A 21,422-nucleotide genomic window follows, 5' to 3' on the forward strand; every position below is an offset into this window, starting at 1 on the left:
TGTGGTTGCCTTGTTCAGGTTAGTGTGAGGAATGTCAAGCCAGGAAGTGATGTTTATCTTTCACAATGTGAGCAGGACAATGCCTGATTCTTCTCTCTTGAGGAATTTTAAGAAATGCACATTAAATTAAATAACACCACATTACACAAACGCAAACGTTTTTAGATATGTAAAATTTTACTTAAGATTTATAGCTTGAAAAAGACAACATATTATAAGACCTCCAAATCAAAATTATCCAAAATATTTGCATAAAATGAAAGAAATCTTTAAGCATCATATAACAGATTCTTGTCCAGCTACGGGACTTCTTTCAACTACTATGTACAACAATTATAAGTATCTAAATGCAGGCAAAGCTTTCATTGAATTATCATCCTATAATATCCTGACAAAATTTAGTTGATCAGGTGGAACTCAGAATAGGGGCCGAACACATACTAAATCCAGAGTAGTACATAGAGTCTCCAACGTATGAGGACTCATCTCTCCCTCTGAAATAGCCGAGGTTGTGAGGATGGGAATTTGAGTAAACTGGATAACTCACAGGGGACTCACAGTACTGAAAGTCCATAAGTCGTGGGACAGTGATGGGGTGTTGGATGGCCCCCTCGCTGTGCAAGCTGCTTTCCATAGAGTTAGAGGGCAATGGGCTGGAGGTGGGCATTGTTGGGAAAGGTACATTTAGAGGAGGCAGGTGTGTTGTGATCTCTGTAGGCTGGGGATGGAATGGCGTGTGTGATTGAGTTAGATGCTGAGGAAGATGAGGTGGAGAAGGTGCTTTGGGGGCAGGATAGGAAGGTGGTACGCTTGAATGCAGTGGCGTGGGGTCGATCGGCGGTGCAGGGGACTTGCTGGAAGCTGATGACTTTGTTTCCACCTTCTTTCTCTTTCCTTCCTCTTTCACAACTTCTCCGTCGGACTTCTTCAAAGCATTTTTGCCGGTTGTCGGTGATGTCGACTTCTGACACTTAAAGCGTTTTTGGCGACGCATATAGCATCCGTTCTCAAACATGTTACCTGAATCTGGGTGTAGCGCCCAGTATGAGCCTTTTCCTGGCGAGTCTGGAGATCTTGGTACGCGCACGAAGCAGTCGTTGAACGAGAGGGAGTGACGGATGGAGTTTTGCCACCGCTGTTGATTCTGTCTATAATATGGAAAAAGCTGCCTTATCCAGTCGTAGATCTCATTCAGAGTCAGCCTCTTTGACGGTGACTGCTGGATAGCCATGCAAATAAGAGATATGTAGGAATAAGGTGGCTTGGCGTGGCTTAAGGTCCGCCTGTAAACTGATTTAAGGGCTGGAAACTCAGAGTCACTGGATTCGCCCTCAGTGTATCCTTTGGGGTTCGGCGGAGGCAGCATGCCGACCGGACTACCAAGCCTGCTTGTGTCTCCCCCAGCTGCTGAATCAGTCTGGGGACCGTAACTCTGGAAGTGATGCTCTGGAGGAGCAAATCCTCTGGGCCTCAATGACAGGCTGTCCGACCCATAGTAAACCTGAAAAGATGAAAAAATCCTTTTTTAGTGAACAAGATCAACTTCATAAAAAACAAACACGCTTTTTTTCAATAAACTGTTTCTTCCCGTGCAGCCCAGTCTCACGAAGTTTTATTTACATGTCACTGTCACGTATTGGTTAATCACATGTTTTGTCTTATTTTCTTACCATTGTCGCTTCGGTTTAGGGTTAGATTTACATAAAATTACATGCTTACCCGAACCCAACTCCTGACCCTAACGCCAGGCAACAATGGTTTAAAAATTAAAAAATGTAAAAAATAAATCAGAAAAAAATTATATAAAACAATACTTAAAGTGACATCCTAACACAAACACCAAATCTAACCCTAAACCGAAGCGACAATGGTAAGAAAATAGGAAAAAGTAGTTGAGTAACCAATACGTGACAATGACACGTAAACAGAAATTCCTGATACGATCACGAAAAAACACGGAAATTCGTGACATTATCACGAAAAAAGAATCAAAAAGTTACGTGGCTATATCACGAAATTTCGTGAGACTGGGTAGCAGCGTGTTAACTCTTAACAATTGGTCTACAGAATGGTATTCTTTATTTTTATCCTATGGAGTATAATTTAAGATTTACTACGGTAGACTGTGGTAAATTGTAGTATACCGTATATTATAACAAGTGTTTTGTTAATATATAAGCATTAGTATTTACTAGTGAGTGTATAAAATGTAGTTAATACTATTAGTAGACCTTAATATTAACTATGGTAAAACACTATAGAATCTAGGATTTCTAAATTATATTTTACTACAGTAAATTATAGTAATATATTTTCTATATTATATATAGTAAATACTAAAGTATATTAGATTATTTTTGTGTGGGGTGTTCTGTGGGCCATTTAAACCCAGGTAAAAAAGAAGTACCAATAAAGTATTTGAAGTGCTCTAGTTCCGCACACTAATTTTGTAGCTACTTAATATACTAAAAAAAATATTTAGGTTATCTAAGTGTACTCAACTGTGCTATTTTGGGACACTATAAATATGAACTAAAATGTGCTTAAAATGTATTTAAAAAATGTATTTAGGTACCACTTGTTGAACCGTTCTTTGTATGAAAGATGGGTTCAAGTTTACTACATGTAACGAAATAATTTTTTAATACAGAGATAGTATGTTAAAAGCACATTTTAGATAATTATGGTGTCTCAAAATAGCACAGATAAGTAGAAGAAGAACTAAAGAGTTTTTAGTATATTAAGTACAAAATTAATGTGTGAAAATTATCTAAATGTAGGCTACTTCTTTTTCATCTGGGAAAAGTATTTGATGACAGTCCCCATGAAAAAAGATTGTAGTAGCCTATATTGTAGTAGTAAATTGTAGGCTACTATAGTATAATATATTAATTATATTGTAGTAAAAATAATAAGAATAGTAGGCTAGACTACTACTGTAGTAATCTGTAATATTAACTATAGTAAATTGATCAAATGTTTAAAGTAGCATACGTTAATATTTACAATTGAGGGAATTAAAACACTACAGTATCCGTAAATTTTACTAAAGTAAATGCTAAAGTATTTTTATGTGGGATGCGCTCCTTTGGTTTTTTGTTATTAGCATTATTTAATAAATATAAATATTAAACCCTGAAATATTATTATTTGTTTTACTTAAAGTGTGCATCATTTGAACTGAACATCGGCGTCGACATCTCCTCTTTGATTCCTTTATTTCATCAGCTTGCCTTTGGGTAACGCCATGTAAATGTATTCTGACCACCCACCCAGCCGATAACCCCATTATCCGGCTAGTCCGGCTATTCTTCTCATCCTTGTTTTGTCTCTTTTTAAGTCACTCACCGTCCGCCTTTTCTCTATCTCATGGCAGAGAGTGTAACAGAGGGCTGTTTGGGGGCGCGACTGCTATTTCTCACACGATGGACATCGTTCATAATAATTCGACCCTTTCAAGTCGGAACCCCGCATTCGTGTATCAGAGGCCGAAACGCCCCTCTGGTTATGAGCCCGTGCTGGGCTGATAGTCAGTTATACACGAGTGTCAAAGTGCGAGACATACAACACAATCACACAGAGTCAATCAATTAACTACCGACAGACCACACACAAATAAACGCGTGATACAGATTAAAGAGAGAGGTTTAAAGCGATCATCCATTTCAAAGCTATACTATTTTACTGAAAATATTTGTTCTGCCCCCTCATCTGCCTTGTTTTGGGTTCAGGATGAAATACGATTGGAAGTGAAAAGAAGGGTTTGATTCTTTTACAGTAAAATATGGTTTAACTATGGTAGTGTGGTATTTTTGGTTTTATTTGCAATTAAACTATAATATCATAATATTTACTATCGTCTCACTACAATAGTTGATATGATATTTGTAGTTAAACGATGGTAATAGTAACGAATCTGCCAATGGTTGCTACACTTAACGCTAAATATAAATTTTCTTAAGGTAGCCTATACGTCCTTTACATAATAGACATGTAATTACGGTCTTATTGAAAGAGAGATCTTTAGAGAAAGTCACATTTAATCTATAAAGTTTTGTTCTAGGCCTAATTGATATCTCTTGATGTATAATTTATAGTCATTAATTATTATATAAATTAAATGAAATTAATTTTTTTAGTAACATACCTCATTGGAGTAATATGACATCCACTGATCGTTTCTCTCCCGTTTCACTTCGTCAATCATGTCTTCTGCTTTAGCTATAGACTATAAATATTCAATCCAAAATCAATTCCAGTGTTGATTGAATACTATTAAAAGTTAACTAAATATGACAGAGGGTTTGAAAGGCCAATAGCAGTGTGAAGGAAAAGCTTGTAAGTAAAGTTTGTAAAGTGCGCTGCAGCACACAGATTGAGTTACATATAATGTGTGTGTGTTGATCTCCCGCCCTCTGTCCAGCCTCCTGCCTGCCCACCTCCTGCCTTCTGCACATTACAACTAACACACTTTACAAAACTTCAATTAAACCATAATGGGTGACATTTTTATAAACTTTCATTCTCCCAAAGTTTATTGTTTATTTAAAAGCAAATTTGTATGATAATGCATTAATATACAACACAATAAGTACATTTTTCTTAGAATAAAAATAAGTGTTTCAGTGGCTTGACATTATATTGTTTTTGGGACTATTCTAATTATTTCTTTCTTTCTTATATATGTGTGTATTATTGGCTACAATAAATATTATGCTTTTAAAGAAAATTCTTGACTTATATAATCTTATTTTTGTGCATTTCTTTTTTTTATGTATATGTTGGCATTGTGTCTCGTTCAAGGGTTATAGCTCAGTCCTCTCTCTTTCATTCCTACCACATCTCCGTTCTCTCTATTGTGAGAGACAGCTGTTTGGCGGATTGGGGGTGTTGGGTGTCATTTTTATTGATGGAAAGCAAACATTTACTCTGTGTGCCATTTAAAAGCACCTCCCTCCTCTGCCTGTCCCGGACTATCAGCCATACATCCTGCTTAGCCAATCAGAGGCCTCAAGAAACACTCCTTGTATTTAAACACAGAATTTTATGAGAGAATTGTACTGATATGTTGCCAATAAAGTATTCATAATATCCAACTTAATGTGATACAAACAAAAGGAGGAATTACTTTAAACAAGCTTACTGTATATTTAGCAGAGCTTCTTAATTTCCAGCTGTGCCATCAATGCCAGCTGAAGGAAATGTTTATTTAGTGTTAAGTGCTGTCTCTTGCATTAGACGAACTGCTCTTAAACTCAAGACAATTAATTACATCCTATTCAGAAACTACAAGGTGAGAAAAAAGACAGGAACCTCCTGATTAAATCACCAATTGGGCATTAACACATTAGGATCTGAAGGAAAAACTTTGAAAAGATGAAATGATGTTTGAAGCTAATGTAGAGCGAAAACATGTCAAAATGATTTATCAAAAGAATGCCTTTTAGTTAGGGTTTGAAAATAAATAAATATCAAATATAAAAACTTAAAGATGCACTTTTGTTGCATTTATAAAATGTTTAACCGTTTAACATAAACTAATAAAAGATCAAACATTCTTATAATACAAGTTTTTACAACAGAAAAGCTAAATACAGTAAATCAGTCAATTGTAGTTAATCTTTTTTTATTTCATGGAAATACAACATAATTATAATTCCTGTTCAGAACAATCTGTTGTACATTATTACTTTGCTTCTTTTTTTATTTTATTTTTTTAACATGAACACTTGTACAACAATGTGAACAAAAAATCCCATGTCACAAATAGATCCATGATGACAATAAATTACACCTGTCATGCTTTGAGTTTTTAAAACAGCACTTCTTTAAATCTCAGAACATTTTCAATCATTATTCCCATATTAACCCATTTCCAACAGCAAGAAAATCAACCTTTATGCATAAATAGATTACTGGAAAGTACCCATTAAATTAAGCAGTTTTTTAAAAACAGATTAAAACCAATCTTAAAACTCCAGGAAAGAAAATAAAAGGCATAATAGAATAAAATGAGCAGTCATGAGGTTACATTTACAACAGCCACATAAATTACAAAAAGTATAAGTGAACATTAGCCAATCTAACACTGCTGAAGCAAAGGGCAGATAAATACTGAATTCAATTTAGAAGTTTTTTGAAAACTGATGGTGAGACATTTTTCATTTTTCTCTTATTGTTGTTCAATGTAATGCAGTATTACTGCCGTCTTTTACAACTAAAAAGTGAATAAACAAATCACATCACAATTCCAGTTATTAGTACTTTAAAATGGTGAACCGCTTCACTAGTTTATGCACTAGTTTAGAAAATAGCCCAAATAGACTGAAAATGAACCAGCAGAAAAGTGAGGTTACTTTTCATTAATTGAGGCAAATACTGATACCAGTACAGTACAGTAGAGAATAAAATAATATTACGCGCAATTTCCGTACAATTTACAATGGAAAACGGACATTACAAATGCAAAGAACTGTAAACTAGTGCTGTAATATAATACAGAGAAAAACTGATTGCTGTAAACAATTCTGGGTGTAAAAAATTGATAAATATGGACAATATTACGTCCATAAATGTACCGTTCTATTTTTTTGGTAGGTTTACAATAAACAATATTGTAGAATTTGGAGAGGTGCAATTTGTGAGGAACATGCAAATCTTATATAATAAAATGAAATTGTATCTGTATGGGCATGTAGTAAAAAAACTAAACTGACATTAAACATGTTTTCTCTTAATAGTTATTCATAATTAAAAGTAATTTATATTTCTTTTAAACTAGCACTTAACCAACGTTCCTCTGGTGAACTAGAAGAAATCTTAAATCTCTGAAACTGGTTCACTTCCAATCTCTTCCAAACCTTAAAGGGAGTGTTGAAACTGAAAATGGTAAAGACTGGTAATCTTCTTTTTTGTTTAACCATGGGTCAGGACTAGAGGTATGTCACCTATATAAATAAAGCAGTAAAGACCCTGCACACTACAATCGAGACCAATATCACACCAGAGGAAGAATAGGACTGTTGGGGTCAAATAAAGTTTATTTAACATGTGGTGGCCAGAGACTGATGTATAGGGGGCTGAAAGCAGCGCACATGCTCCACAGTAGAACTGTCTGTCTCCACAGCCTTCATGTACTTGTTGAGGATGGCAAAGATCTCGTTGTTAAGTATCTGATACTTTCTGATGCGATCTGCCATCTTTTTCAGGGGCTGAGGGGTTTACACATCACACATTAAACACAAAAGCTCAAAACCACATAAGACAATACAACAAAGCATCACATACTGAATCAAAGTCTGTGTAAAGTCCGATATTAAATGTGTTCTCAGTTTGTCACACCACCCAGCCAAATTAAAAATAGGGAAAAACTGGCAAGATTCTCTGCTCTTAAATGCTGGGGGCGTGTCCTCTTTCTGTGCTAAAACCACGCCCACTTGCAGAAACGCTGCAACCTACATGGATGCTTGCAAATGCTCAGTCATGATTTCAGGCCTGTCTACAACTTATCTTTCACTTAAAAATTGAGAAAAACTGTTTAACGATCAAACTACACTATTCAGAACACAGCAATACATTTATAATGTGTTAGAAACTGTTCTCTGATGGTGCATTACACAGACTTTAATATAAGTTATGTGATTTTGGATGCATGCAGTCTTTTAAATAGTTCAAAAAGATAATTACCACGTTCTTGATGATCTCATCTTTGCCGTCCTGCCTCTGGACCTTCAGGAGGTGGTAGCAGAAATCGAAGAGGTCAAAGCGGCGCTGCTGCCCTAACAGCACAATGATGGCACAGCCAGCCCAGTTCAGACCATCACCAAAGCACTGCTCTGCACACAAACGGCCAACATATTCAGTGTTTAGGATGCATACATGGGTAGATTTTTAAGATTTTGTGATAAAGGGACATTCCACTTTTTTTGAAAATATGCTCATTTTCCAGCTTCCCTAAAGTTAAACATTTGATTTTTACGTTTTGGAATCCATTCAGCTGATCTCCGGGTCTGGTGCTAGCACTTTTAGCATAGCTTAGCACAATCCATTGAATCTGATTAGACCATTAGCATCGCGCTAAAAAATAACCAAAGAGTTTCGATATTTTTCCTATTTAAAACTTGACTCTTCTGTAGTTACATCGTGCACCAAGACCGACAATAAAATTAAAAGTTGTGATTTTCTAGGCAGATATGGTTAGGAACTATACTCTCATTCTGGTGTAATAATCAAGGATTTTGCTGTTGTAACATGGCAGCAGGAGGAGCAATGATATTACGCACTGCCCGAAAATAGTCCCCTGCTATTGAAAGTTACTAAGGGGACTACTTTTGGCTGCTGCGTAATATCTTTTAATTTCCCATCGGTCTTAGTACACAATGGCCCTCATTTATCATTCTTGCGTAGAAACGGGCGTATATGTTGGCATAAGATTGTGCTTACACTCCTCTCACCGCCTGATTTATGAAACTGTGCGTACCGTTGATGTTCAGGTGTACGCAATATCTGCCCTTCATAAATGCCGCGGCTGAAAACGATCGTCATTAGAATAACACGTCCATATAAAGTCTCCACCTCCCCCACGCCCTCATTTTACGACATTGACACATGGAAGACGGCAAAGAAGACAAAACCGGGGAAGTGGAAAGAAACAATTTTTTTTATTTGGGAGTTTAAAGAGCGGGATTAAAGACATTAATTGCATGACATTTTGTAATATTTGTATTATTATTTTTATTATTAATGACGCTTAATTGATATTTAGAAGAATAATTATTTATTATTATTATTATTTACTGTTGCCTACATCTATGTCTGCTTAATGGTTCAGTTAATTTTTTTAAATAATATTTTAAAATGATGTAGTAACTTTTGTAGTGTGTTGTTCTGTATTTACAGTTGTTTGTTAGCTGTATCTTAGATCCAGTTTGATACGGAGCTCCGGATATAATTCCACGACATCCACATGTTTTACTAAGCTAATTCATAATTTGAAGTAATAATAATTGTAATAGTAATTACGAAATATTATAATAATTAATTCCAAGGAGCAAACTGTTGAATATTGTGAACAAATTCTAAATTTATGGCCATACTTTATACTAAATAAGAAAAAATTGTGTCCATAATGTAGCATAAAAAATAATTAGTGGCCATAATTTTGTCCGCATGTCATCATGATCGGATTTACGGCTCCATTCAACACAAGCATTTTACCTTACCTCATATGTATTTATTTATCATCGAATGGTATGTAACTACCTTTTATTGCATTACCATGTTTTCGTAGCACATCCTTCTGCTTCTTGCAATGTGCCGCTTCAGATTCCAGGATTACTAAACTTTTACAGTCTCTCCGCAGTCCCTTTCAATTTTTCTTCCTGCTCAATCTTAACTTTGATTTTTACTTTACATTTATGCATTAGGCTTGAATTCCATAACTTATTGCTAGACGTTTTTACAGATTCTCGAACTAGCAAATTATCAAAAGGCGTTCTGGGTTCAACGAGCGGTGCTGAGGGAGCGGAATTTTCGGAAAGGCGCTTTTATGGTAATATTATCGCTCCGCTCCCACTAAACGTCAGGCAAAGCGCACAGGCTCTCGACTGAAGGAATACATATGCATACAAATCAAATGCTTTGGTAAAGTATCACAAATTAAACATTGAACATTGTTGCATACAAATAAACACTGAAGTTTATAATTACTATGTTTTTTTTACAGTGGGTCATAATATATCATATATTTTAGTTTGTCAGTGCGTTTTGTGGTGTTAGGAAGTGTTTGCGCATTTCTGCACTAACTCAAAATGTGCGTACACCACCTCCTGAGCTGGCGTAGGATTTGAGCGTGCCGTACGCCAACGTCCATATTGATAAATCTCAAATTCACCGTGGTTTTGGGTGTACGCAAGGTGTACGCTGGAAATTTGGTGTACGCACTTTTGATAAATGAGGGCCAATGTCACTACAGAAGAGTCAAGTTTTAAATAGGAACATATCGAAACTAATGGTCTAATCAGATTCAATGGATTATGCTAAGCTATGCAAAAAGTAGTAGCGTCAGACACAGAGATCAGCTGAATGGATTCCAAACGGTAAAATCAAATGTTTAACTCTATGTGAGCTGGAAAATTTTTTTAAAAAGTGGAATACACAGACATCTATTTCTGTTAGATATCCCCAACTGCTGCACCACCACTGGTAGTTGGTCAATAACCACCATGAGGGTACAGTATGAAACTGCCCCCATCACAGCCCTATGTATATTTGTATAAGTAGGGAATCGTAATTGAGGATATAGGGACAATTTCGGTCAGTGTTTTAAGACGCCAAGCTGACAGTATGTAAGATGTTAACATACTCTGCAGTGAACTCGTGTGTTCCCACAGGGATGCAGTACACAAACTGCATGGCGCTCCAGAGGCGATGAAACTCCATGCATTCGTCCACGTGCATGACGCCATTGGTGGGGGGAGGACCTCGCCACACGTTGTCTTGTAAGAAACTGCGAATGCGTGTCAGGATGACCTCAAACATGGACAGGCCACAGCACAGCCGCTCTTTTGTCAACAGGTCTCCCTCCCGTGCGATAGCAATTTGCTAGGAGAGAAATGTGATGAAAACAATGGATTTTAATTAGGCAAATCCAACCTTTCTAGCATTAACAAAGAAATATTTATGCTTGAATTAATTCTTAAAGGGACACTCCACTTTTTTAAAAATATGTTTCTTTTCCAGCTCCCCTAGAGTTAAACATTTGATGTTTACCGTTTTGGAGTCCATTCAGCTGATCTCCGCATCTGGCAGTACCACTTTTAGCATAGCTTAGCATAATCCATTGAATCTGATTAGACCATTAGCATCACACTCAAAAATGACCAAAGTGTTTAAGGACTTTGCTGCTGTACCATGGGTGCAGCAGGCGCAATGATATTACGCAGCGCCCGAAAATAGTCCCCTTGGTAACATTCAATAGCAGGGGACTATATTCAGGCACTGCGTAATATCATTGCGCCTACGGCAGCAAAGTCCTTGATTATTGGGCCGGAATAAGAGATTAGTTCCTAGTCATATTGGCCTAGAAAATCACAACTTTTAATTTTCCGTCTGTCTTAGTACACGATGTAACTACAGAAGAGTTTTAAATATTTTTAGCACGATGCTAATGGTCTAATCAGATTCAATGGATTATGCTAAGCTATGCTAAAAGTGGTACGTCCAGACCCGGAGATCGCCTGAATGGATTCCAAAACTGTAAAAATCTAATGTTTAACTCTAGGGGAGCTGGAGAATGAGCATTTTTCAAAAAAAGTGGAGGGTCCCTTAAATTAACCTACATGAGTGGCTCTAAAACATGGACTACATATTAGATACAATTATAGGATGCAAAAAGAAGTTAAAGAAACAAATAAAACTGACTTGTATTACTTTATTAATATGTGTATATTTTTAATATCCAGAGTCATGTGACATGTTTAATGCTCTTCATAACAAAACGACCATAAGTTGAGATTTAAAGTCTCACCTGTGGGGTTCCAAGTCGTTCAATGAGAGGCACCAGGTGTAGAGGAGCATATTTGGCCTCGAGCCTCTTCATTCTCACCTCCAGTCTCTCTCCCTCTGTACAGTTCACACAGTACAGCAAGTGTATTAAAGAAAGCACTTAAGAGAAGATTTGTGTATGTGTATGTATTTATTTGTGAATAGAAGTGTTTTTTACCCTTAATGTAGACACGGGGGAGAATGTTCTGGAACGGGGCAGCATGAAGCAAGTCACAGACTTCTTCCTGTGACTGTGTTTAAAACAAACAGCGCAAAAATATATTGAGCATCAAATGAATAACTTTCACACACCGCTAAATGAAATCTTTTACAAAACAAACACTTCACAAATCAGTGTGAAAATGGGTTAGTCATAATACAGTGTGCATGAAAAGGTACAAATCTGAACTTAAATGGGATTATATTTATGTGGAATGTATGTTGACTGAAATGCCTTAACTCAAACAGATGAACTAAATGTGTTATACATGGCAAAAAATGATTTTCAAGAAAAAAATCTCTTAGTATTTTCGTCTCGTTTTCAATAAACATTTCTAAAAATTCTTAAATTAATATGCTTTTTCTTGATGAGCAAAACTAACCAAGAAAATAAGTCTAGTTTTCAGACCGAAAATATCAAATGTAAATGATTTTGTGCATAAAACAAGCAAAAAAATAAATAAATCTGCCAATACGGACTACCGGCACATCCGGGAACTTGACTGTAAATTTCGTCACCGCCCCTTTTTGGGGGAAAACAAACCAGACCTTCCATTGACTTCCATTCAAAATAGCAGAACAAAGCAACGTTTTTACACAGCCGGCAGGCGTAAATAACTTATAAAATCACTCAGATTAAACATGTTGAGTAATTATCTTTCCACCCTGCCTGCCATAGAGCGCGAAAGATACATTAACACATTTAATTTGGTCAATATAAAAACATGTCCCTTTCATTCTCCCAAGCAGCGTCAAATTTGTGTAACGCTATGACTGCTGGAATATCACTAAGGCTAGTTGTATGGCTGGACGGAAAAGTGCACTCAGTACTCTAAATATAAACACATAATATATAAATACGAAGTAACTTTCAAATATGAAGTAAAATTATTCACTTGCTTCCCTGTTGACTCGATGAGGTAATGTCCGGGTAAGACACCTCTGGCCAATAGGGAGCGTTGTTACACAGGTTTGACGCTGGGAGAATGAGGGGGACATGTTTTTGTATTGACCAAGTTGGATGTGTTGCTGTGTCTTTCGTGCTCTGTGGCGGGCAGGGTGGACAGATGATTGCTCAACATGTTTAATCTGAGTGATTTCTTGGGTTGTTTAGGCCTGCCGGCTGTGTACGAGCGTTGCTTTGTTCCGCTATTTTGAATGGAAGTCAATGGAAGGCCTGGTTTATTTTCCCCCAAAAGAGGGTGTGAACCTGTTCAGAGACATTCTATGACATTGTGCCGGTTGTGCGTATGGCGTAAACAAATTTTTCTTTAATTTTTCTTGAATTTAGTGTTTAAGAAAAATTTTCAAGATTTTTTTGCTTACCTCATAGGAAGATTTTTTTGCTTGTTTTATGCATAAAATCACTTAAATTTTATATTTTTGGTCTAAAAACTGGAATTATTTTCTTGGGTCATTTTTCTTATCAAGAAAAGCATCTTAATTTAGGAATTTTTAGATATTTTTACTGAAAACGAGACAAAAATAGTAAGACATTTTTTTCTTGAAAATATTTTTTTGCAGTGTATATTGTATGTTGTTTATCAATTCTTAACTTAATTGCAGCCTCTATGGCTATTAATATGGCAAGAACCGGTTAATCTACTGTATACAGGAGTTGGGAAAAGACAGTTTGGCATCTCCAAATTAACCTAACCAGGATGTTTTTGGACTATGGGAGGAAACCGGAATACCCGGAGTTAACCCACGCTGACACAGGGAGAACTTGCAAACTTCACACAGTAAGGCCACCTGACTTGCTGTGAAGCAACAGTACTACTTACTGAGCCCCTTTGCCATGCTAAATGTGTTATTTAATTATAGTTTAGTATTGTAACTCTTATATCACTACCTGGGATATCACAAAGAATGAATTGCGGCACTGATGCACTGCTTTAGCACCTAATTCACTACATGTAAAATTCCAAAAAATAACACTGAATGCTATTGCTGATCTACTTTTTGTGGGACTGGTCAGCATCGCTTCCCCATGACAATCCAGGCACATCATTTCATCTTTTAAAAACACATCAAGTGCCCTTGATAAATCCCTGCTTCTAGTTACATCCAGTTATAAAGCTCTGATGCAAAATTGTATAAATAAAATACAATTTACAGCAACGGTCATGAAAAATATCAATTACTTAAAATAAGGCACAGCACAGATTAAGTGCATTTATCATCTACACTAAACTGCAAGTGGTTAGTGAATAAAAGAAGTTACGTAGGAAATAAAATTGTGTTTTTGAAACTTTGGAACATAGTATGAAATAAATTGAAAAAGTTGCTGAAAATGCAATTTAAAAGTTTAAACATCACATGGCAATGGCCTTCAAATCAATGCAGTACACAAAGAATAGCAAAAATTACATCATTCACAATAATAAAACAAGCACCAAACGACATCCAGAGAAGAATAAGATGACGACCAGAAGAGTCTCCTGACAGAAAAGATGTTAATGAGATCAGCGTGCAATGATCATCCGACACATTCACTATGTTTCAGATATAGACCCATAAAGAAACACTGGCGAGAAACAGGCATCAGGAATACAGTCAGAAGAAGAGAGGTGTATGAAAGCAGATGTGCACCAGCACAGGACATCACAGGCAGCCAGAGAGAAGACGTGACTGCCATGAAAACAAGGAAGACTTTTAAAAGAAACAATTTCATTTAAAATTTAAAATTTTGTCATCATTTACTCACTCTCAAGTCATTCCCAACCTGTATGACTCCATGACTGAAGACTACTTTGGAAATTATACGAGGGTGAATAAATAATTGAGAAAATTATCCTCAAAGAGAGCTCATAAAAACACAGTCCACCCAAAAATGAAAACTCTCTCAAATCAAAGTGTGTTGTTTTTTGTGTGAAACTAAACTAAACACATAATGATAGAATTTTTATTTTGGGGGTGAACTGTTTGTTAATTATTAATGCAATGTGTGGATTCCAGCCACTGACAGCTTTTAATACTGAGTATATTGAGATCTCAGTGAACACTAACATCCTTGAATCCATGGCAGAACACGGCAGAAAAGTGATTAAAGAAAAGTATAGAAACCAGGCGTTCAGTCGTTCTGTGGTTTGGTTATATGAATGAGGCCTAATTCCTTACCACCTGTTGTTGTTGCCAGCGTGTAATGAGAAATAAAGTTGCTTTTTAGAGGGAAGATGGCAGCAGTGTACTTTACCAACGCATTCATTTCCATACAGTCACACACACTTAACACACATTTTTTTTGTTGTTACATATATTAAAATCTGTCTCTTAATGCAGCTGAGGTTGCAGCCAGTCTAAGGTACACCATGTCAAAAAGACACTTTCACGAGAAGCACAACATTTTTTACTAAAAGTATTATTTCATAAAAGCAGTTCATTGAATAGAATGACTCCTTGATTTACTCACCCTGAAGCAATCCGAGACACATATGTCCATCATCTTTCAGACAAGCACATTTGGAGTTATTTTAGTAAATGTCTTTGCTTTTCCAAGCTTTATTCATAATGGTTAAAAACAGGGATCAGGGAACAACTTCTGATTTTAAAACCCTAAAAAGTGCATCCAATCTTCACAGAAGTGTTCCACACAGCTTCAATGGGTCAACAAAGGTCTTCTGTCGTCAATCGATGCAATTTTGTAAAAAAAACTATTTTAAACTTTATAAACTGTAATAACTAGCTTTCGGTAACGGCGCCATCTTGGACTGGATATGATTACTATAACATTGCAAAAACAACAAATCTAATTGTGGCATGGTGGCCTTGAACTTTTGCACAGTACTGTATGTATCTCAGATTGCTTGAGGGTCACTACATCATGGGGCTATTTTGATATTTGGCTGGAGTACCACTTTAAATAGACAAACACTATGGCATGTACAGAGACATAATTATGCAAGTCATAATAAGTCAGAGAGAGAGATAAGAAAAGAAAGAAAGACAGACAGAAGATAAAAAGAGGATTTTACCAGAGCTTGCTCGATGAGCAGACAGAAGAGGATGGCGTTTCCCACCTCCCTCAAACTCTGAAACACATCTGTCTTCAATTCAGCATATTCAATGATGTCCTTCAGCTGATGGTGAAAGAACTCCAAGATTCCTGCCGAAATCATTTAATATCAGACATAAGTGTGAACCTGTCTGTGAAAACCAGACTAATGTCTCAAAAATGAATTAGTTTGATTTAAATTTGATTTCAACCATTTCAATCTTTGACATGACCTTACTCAGTCAATAATAAGATATCAAGATGATATTTTTACAAAATGTCTCTACATTATGAAAATGATTTTATGTAAAAAACAGTAAATCACTAAGAGGCTGTTTACACCTGGTATTGAGATGCATTTTTGGTCGATTGGATCACAAGTGGACAACGCTTTGAGCTCGTCCACTTTCGACCACATTCAGCGGTAGTCGAAAATGCATTTGGCCCTTATTGCTTTTGTGGTGTAGACACGCATGTGGTCGAATGTTTGAGCAGCCACAAAAGGCCGCCTACACACTTTATCTAATCTGATGTACCAAGCACAATATTTTTACATTGGACGTGACTTTAAGCGCAAACTCGCAGTGTTCAACGCGATCTTTAGGCTTTCATTGATAAAACTGAAGCGGCTTCCCTCTGCCTCTTTTATCTTTGTTTCATTTTGTGAGCGTGTGAATGTTGCGTGAGCTTATTGCATCGAGTGCTCAGAAATATCAGAGAAAGCTCTTACATATACATGTACAAAACTCTGTGCAGCATGTTTACTTACAACACAAGCAGCGGACTTTTACATAATATTAGTTTAAATCCATAATTTCTCCAGCTCGCGTTTAAACGAAAGCAAAGGGACTCGCCCACAGTCTCCACAGACCATCCCCTCAAAGTAATCAGGATAGACATGGTCGAAAGTGGACAAAAGAGACAGATTAATATACCAGTGATGTGAATGTGTCTCTTCGTCCACTTGTGATTTGTTCAACACAAACGCATATTAATACCAGGTATAAACAGCCCCTAAAAAGATATTTTAGCTGGGTTTTCACAAGCAAGATCACCAATATGTTACAAAAACAGTAGCAATTAGGGATGGATCTGAATGGTCAACAAATCGAGTGAAATAATAATAAAAAATGAAAGATTTAGTGACATTGAATGGTTGTTTAGTTGAAATAGGCTTATGTCTGTCATGTGCAAATCTCACCTGGTGAGCCATACTCATGACGGGGCAGACGACAGATCTTGGGCATCACCTCTATAAGTGTCTTCACATACTGCAGGATGGTACCCTGCAACTGGAGATAAACATGAGGATGAAAATGAGATACACATTGAAATGCGTACCTGGAATACATAATGCAATTATATTTTATGGGAATGAGTCATTGTAGAGACAGAGAAAGACCAGGAAAAAATACCAAGCTCTTGACAATCTTGAGAAGTTCCTCCATCACTACAGCGATGCCCTGGTAACCCAGAAGACGACAGATTGTTTTGAAGTGTGGAGGGCCCACAAAGTTCCTGTAGGAACTGTAGATGTGGGAGTAAGCAATGTTCAGAGGCTGAAAAAGAAGAAAGGGTTTTTAATATAGACAACTTTGTATCATGTAACATATTCACGTATTCGGTTAAACATCTCAGGGTGTCGCTTACAGACCTTTGAGCCATACAAGTAGTAAGGCTGGACATTAGCCGGTTTGTCCCTCTGAGGCTCCTGGGTAAATGGAATGGCTGTCCGCACAAACCTGTTTCATGACGGACATTTTTACTGTTTGTCAAATCTATACACTGAACCACACGTATCCTGCATCTACAATACAAAGCGCACAAACCTGTTGGTGGAGCCGTTGTAACAGTAGTTTGGCAAGAAGTCAAAGTTCAGTTCCCAGAAGACGTGCAGAGTAATGCGTCCATATGGAGCGGACACATTGTGGTTTGCTTCACGGAACATGGCGTCAAAACTGTCCAGTGTCATGTGCTTACATAGTAGACGATGAGTCAACCGGTTGATTTCCAGCAGCCACTCGAGCTCCTGCAACAAACAAACAAACAAACCGAAACACAATAGGTCTCCTTCAATAATTATTGCGTATGCTATTCGTACTTATACGCAAATTTGAACTTCTCATGGAAACTTTCTGCCTGATTCAGAGTATTTTAATGGCATCCATTGCATAGTACCCCACAGTTTGTTTAGGGTCAGGTCACCTCACCTCACTTTGGCTTGGTTAGCTTTTCCATTAAGTTTAGTAACACTTCGGAGTTGGAGGGATTATAGGCGTGTCGTTATATTTGCGCTGCCTACTGCTGTGACATCATACAAGTTAGAGCGTTGTTGGAATACATCCCCATAGATTCATTTAACGTTATTTCTCAGCCGGCCACAAAATTAAAATTGGCCACCACAAATAAATGTTTACACATCGCGTTTTTGTACAAACACCCGTGGCGTCAGTCGAAGTGCTCCACTGAGCCTAATTTAAGTTGCATTTAAGCATATATGCGGACGTGCGCATCGCGAATGTGCTGCCACAAACTGCAAGTCTGGAAAAAACTGGTATGATGTTCATGTTTCTCAACCTGTGGATGTTTTTCATCACTAAAAGGGAGTTTGAAAACTTACAGCAAGGCACAGATGACAACATGTTTACTCGAGACAGCGCACGCTAGCATGAAGGTAAAGCTTATCTTTTACATTATATTGATGACACTGGTAGTGACGATCCTCTCAGACCAATCAGTGATCTACAGTGTTTTCGCATCACGTTTTGGTAACAGCTCGGGTCGCTTGGAAGCCCAAGCGAAATGGTACTAAAAAAAGTATTGGGTACTATGTACTGCACCCAGTGGAAAAGCCCCCAAAAGAGAGTTGACTCGACCCAAACCAAACCGTGGGGTATTATGCAATGGAGAAGCACCATAAGTGAGCGTCAATGTGCCCGAAGGGTAGTAATTTGCATAATACAGCAATTTGCACGTCCAAAACCACAACCCTAACTGAACCCTAAAATCTTTGAAAGTGGAATGATCCTTTAATATTGTAGTTCTCAAAGCGAGGAGATTGCTTTTTCAATTCCTCACATCCCTTACAACTTATTTTGTTTAAAGGGAGGCATGACAAGTTGAAAGCAATACATGATATTCTAATTGGACGGTAAGAAACCAAAGAAAAGTATCAGCATCTCACCACTATGGAGGTGAGGTCTTCGCTCTCGAAACGGCTGATAGCCTGATCCAGAGATTTGTACATGGCTGCTGAGATCCTCTGGGTTATCAATCTGTTCAGGTCAATGGAGCGACCCAGGAGCTGTAACACACAAACAACAATCCAAATAAACATTAAAATTTACAAATACATCACAGACTAATACTTGTCTCACAAAAATAGCCAAAAATGACATTGTCTAGTCTAGTGTTGTGTTGTGTGTTGATTTAGATTCTGATTGGTGGAGCTGTCACACCTGCACATGTCTCTGTTTGAGCAGTGTCTCATAGCGGTTCGACGGCGGGTACGGGATGATCACGCCGTAGTTCTTACACTCGGCCCGGAAGCGTTTGTCCAAGAGGACACTGTGAGACAGATACACATCAACACAATGTTTTCAGAGATTCACAAATATTACTGCTTCTACAATTAACCTTAGATTCAGTATTGACTTTAATGAGCATTGAGACAGGGATAATGTTACCTTCCAGCCATTGCTTTGTAGTAGGCAAATATCTGATCGGCTAATTTGTAGACAAACTGATCGAAACACAGGTTGACCTACATGAAAATGAGAGAAGAATTCAGTTTGGTTGTGAGTGATTAGCGTATCGCATTAGTAACAAGTGGATGAATCTGTGAAACTTGACCTCAGCCTCGATCTCATCATAGAGGAACTGCTTCTTAAACTTGGTGAGGGCGTAATACCCACTGTCATTATAAAGATCCAATGGATACAACACATATCTAAGGCAACAACAACACAAAAATCTGTCAGAAACTTTACAAGCTAACAAACCATAGCCGAAATTTCGCATTTGCGCTAGGGGGTATATATTTTAAAAAAAAAATGCTTTAAATGAATACAAAGGGTTCATCTTAGTTTATTTCAAATTCAATGACCTTTAAGGACTTTCCAGGTCCAATACCCTTAATTCAAGGACTAAATGTGGGGACACATTTTAAGTGAGAGCAAGGTTACATCGTGTTAGCTTTTAAGATAAATTGTTACAGTTACATTTCGAGGGAACTCGTGCTGCGTCACTGCGGTGACACTTTGGGGATGCTTCGAGGGGTAGGTGCGTCTGAATGTGTCTATAAAATTCAACCAATGGTGAGGCTTAACAACAAAGACAGGGTGATGTGGAAGCCAGGAAGTATATTGCTATCTGAAATATTGCCAAAGATGGCGTTACAGGGACGCAGGAAGTATGGCAAAAGAGACGCAGTGTCTCGTTCCCCTCTCAGGGAACAACAGTTACATACGTAACCCGAGACGTTTTCATGTGTCAAACACAACTATGCAATTTAAGCATTTAAAGTGAACAGTTTAGCATGTGTGCTTAAAAGGCTAGAAATGTTATGATACTATCCTACACTACACATGGAATGATATGATCGGCTTTTCCAGAAAACTTCTTGCATAAAATAGACTCAAGCACTTTCAATCACCTGAATCTATGTATGTATATTTTCAAAAACTTCCAAGGGCCTTGAATTAATCCCCCCAGATTCACAAACTTTCAAGGATTTCAAGGACCCGTGGGAACCCTGAATGCAAATATTTTAGCCTTAAGTTACTCAGTCTACATATTACAATATTAAGATTAGATAAATAAAATATGAATTCTTATATTTCTATTTCATTAATAGCTCAGACAAAATCATAATTGGCTGTGGTCTGTAGGGGCAGTGCCCCACTGGTCACCCCCTTAAACTCCACCTACGTGACAGACTCAATAAGCCAACGTTCATATTGGCTTGACCAAAAAATTAATATTTTGTTGTCATTTATAAGTTCACGTTGCTATGTTTTCCATACAATTAATGTGAATTAGGACATTAACTTTCTGCCTAACATCTCTTTCTGTGTTCCACTAAAGAAAGTTAAAACAACATGGGGGTATTTTTGGTGAACTACTCCTTTAATGTCCAGGATAAGCTTTGAACGTGTGTGGCACATATTCCATCATGGAGGGTTCTTTGGTCTCCAGAATGTGGTCGGTGAGGATCCAGGGCATGGACATCTCAATGGGGAACTGAATGCGACGGCCCATGGTAAGTTCTAAGAAGAACTCACGGAACCAAAGTTGGGACAAATCACAGCACTGCTGCAAGGCCTCTGACAGAAGAAATTAGGAAAAATCATCTTTTATAGCAAAAAACGCTAAACTGAGCTAAAGCCTTTTGATATGAAAATACTAGTTATAAGATGAAAATGTATCTTACCACTGAAGTTTAGGAGATGTGTGAAGAAGAACGACTGCTTGTGGAAGTCTTCAATGGCCTGAACGATGGGGCCATCTAAACTGCTGCGAAGAGTTTTCTTAGAGCCACTTTTGTCGGCAATAAGAGACTCCAGCATGGTGCGAACCATGTATAGCTACAGGACAGAGAGGAGTCAAAACAATAACACTATGCTTTTCAGCAGTCAATGTGTACGGTTCAAATATTGCTTTCTGT

At 37.4% G+C, this 21,422-nt stretch overlaps 2 protein-coding genes across 6 annotated transcripts in view; both read right to left on the minus strand.

The window, feature by feature from the left end:
• Positions 1 to 158: 158 nt before the first annotated feature.
• foxa (forkhead box A sequence) lies at positions 159 to 4,369 on the minus strand. Of its 2 annotated transcripts, none has more exons than XM_055179113.2 (2): positions 4,148 to 4,369; positions 159 to 1,501 (listed from the first exon to the last, which is right to left on the minus strand). In XM_055179113.2, exons 1-2 carry the CDS (start codon positions 4,205 to 4,207, stop codon positions 407 to 409), a joined length of 1,155 nt encoding a protein of 384 aa, XP_055035088.2. In that variant the 5' UTR covers positions 4,208 to 4,369; the 3' UTR covers positions 159 to 406. The 2 variants fall into 2 exon arrangements, with proteins under 2 accessions (XP_055035088.2, XP_055035089.2); XM_055179114.2 differs by lacking the exon at positions 4,148 to 4,369 and adding an exon at positions 3,349 to 3,819.
• A 1,240-nt stretch (positions 4,370 to 5,609) lies between these two features.
• Positions 5,610 to 21,422, minus strand: part of cyfip2 (cytoplasmic FMR1 interacting protein 2) — a 38,665-nt gene continuing 22,852 nt past the window's right edge. For 2 of the 4 annotated variants that reach the window (XM_073854277.1, XM_073854275.1), the window contains exons 14-29: positions 21,189 to 21,342; positions 20,918 to 21,081; positions 19,610 to 19,699; positions 19,444 to 19,520; positions 19,216 to 19,324; positions 18,942 to 19,061; positions 17,587 to 17,786; positions 17,412 to 17,499; positions 17,173 to 17,316; positions 16,959 to 17,049; positions 15,736 to 15,868; positions 11,723 to 11,796; positions 11,528 to 11,622; positions 10,363 to 10,602; positions 7,687 to 7,833; positions 5,610 to 7,211 (exon numbers count right to left, since the gene is read on the minus strand). In XM_073854277.1, the coding sequence (XP_073710378.1) occupies positions 7,044 to 7,211; positions 7,687 to 7,833; positions 10,363 to 10,602; positions 11,528 to 11,622; positions 11,723 to 11,796; positions 15,736 to 15,868; positions 16,959 to 17,049; positions 17,173 to 17,316; positions 17,412 to 17,499; positions 17,587 to 17,786; positions 18,942 to 19,061; positions 19,216 to 19,324; positions 19,444 to 19,520; positions 19,610 to 19,699; positions 20,918 to 21,081; positions 21,189 to 21,342 (2,094 nt within the window). In that variant the 3' untranslated portion in view covers positions 5,610 to 7,043. Of the gene's footprint in view, positions 7,212 to 7,686; positions 7,834 to 10,359; positions 10,603 to 11,527; positions 11,623 to 11,722; positions 11,797 to 13,353; positions 14,887 to 15,735; positions 15,869 to 16,958; positions 17,050 to 17,172; positions 17,317 to 17,411; positions 17,500 to 17,586; positions 17,787 to 18,941; positions 19,062 to 19,215; positions 19,325 to 19,443; positions 19,521 to 19,609; positions 19,700 to 20,917; positions 21,082 to 21,188; positions 21,343 to 21,422 lie in introns of those variants that run through there. The other 2 variants (XM_073854276.1, XM_073854278.1) reach the window with 2 other exon arrangements.

Source organism: Misgurnus anguillicaudatus, chromosome 16 (assembly GCF_027580225.2).
Source record: "Misgurnus anguillicaudatus chromosome 16, ASM2758022v2, whole genome shotgun sequence".
Classification (NCBI taxonomy): Eukaryota; Metazoa; Chordata; class Actinopteri; order Cypriniformes; family Cobitidae; genus Misgurnus; species Misgurnus anguillicaudatus.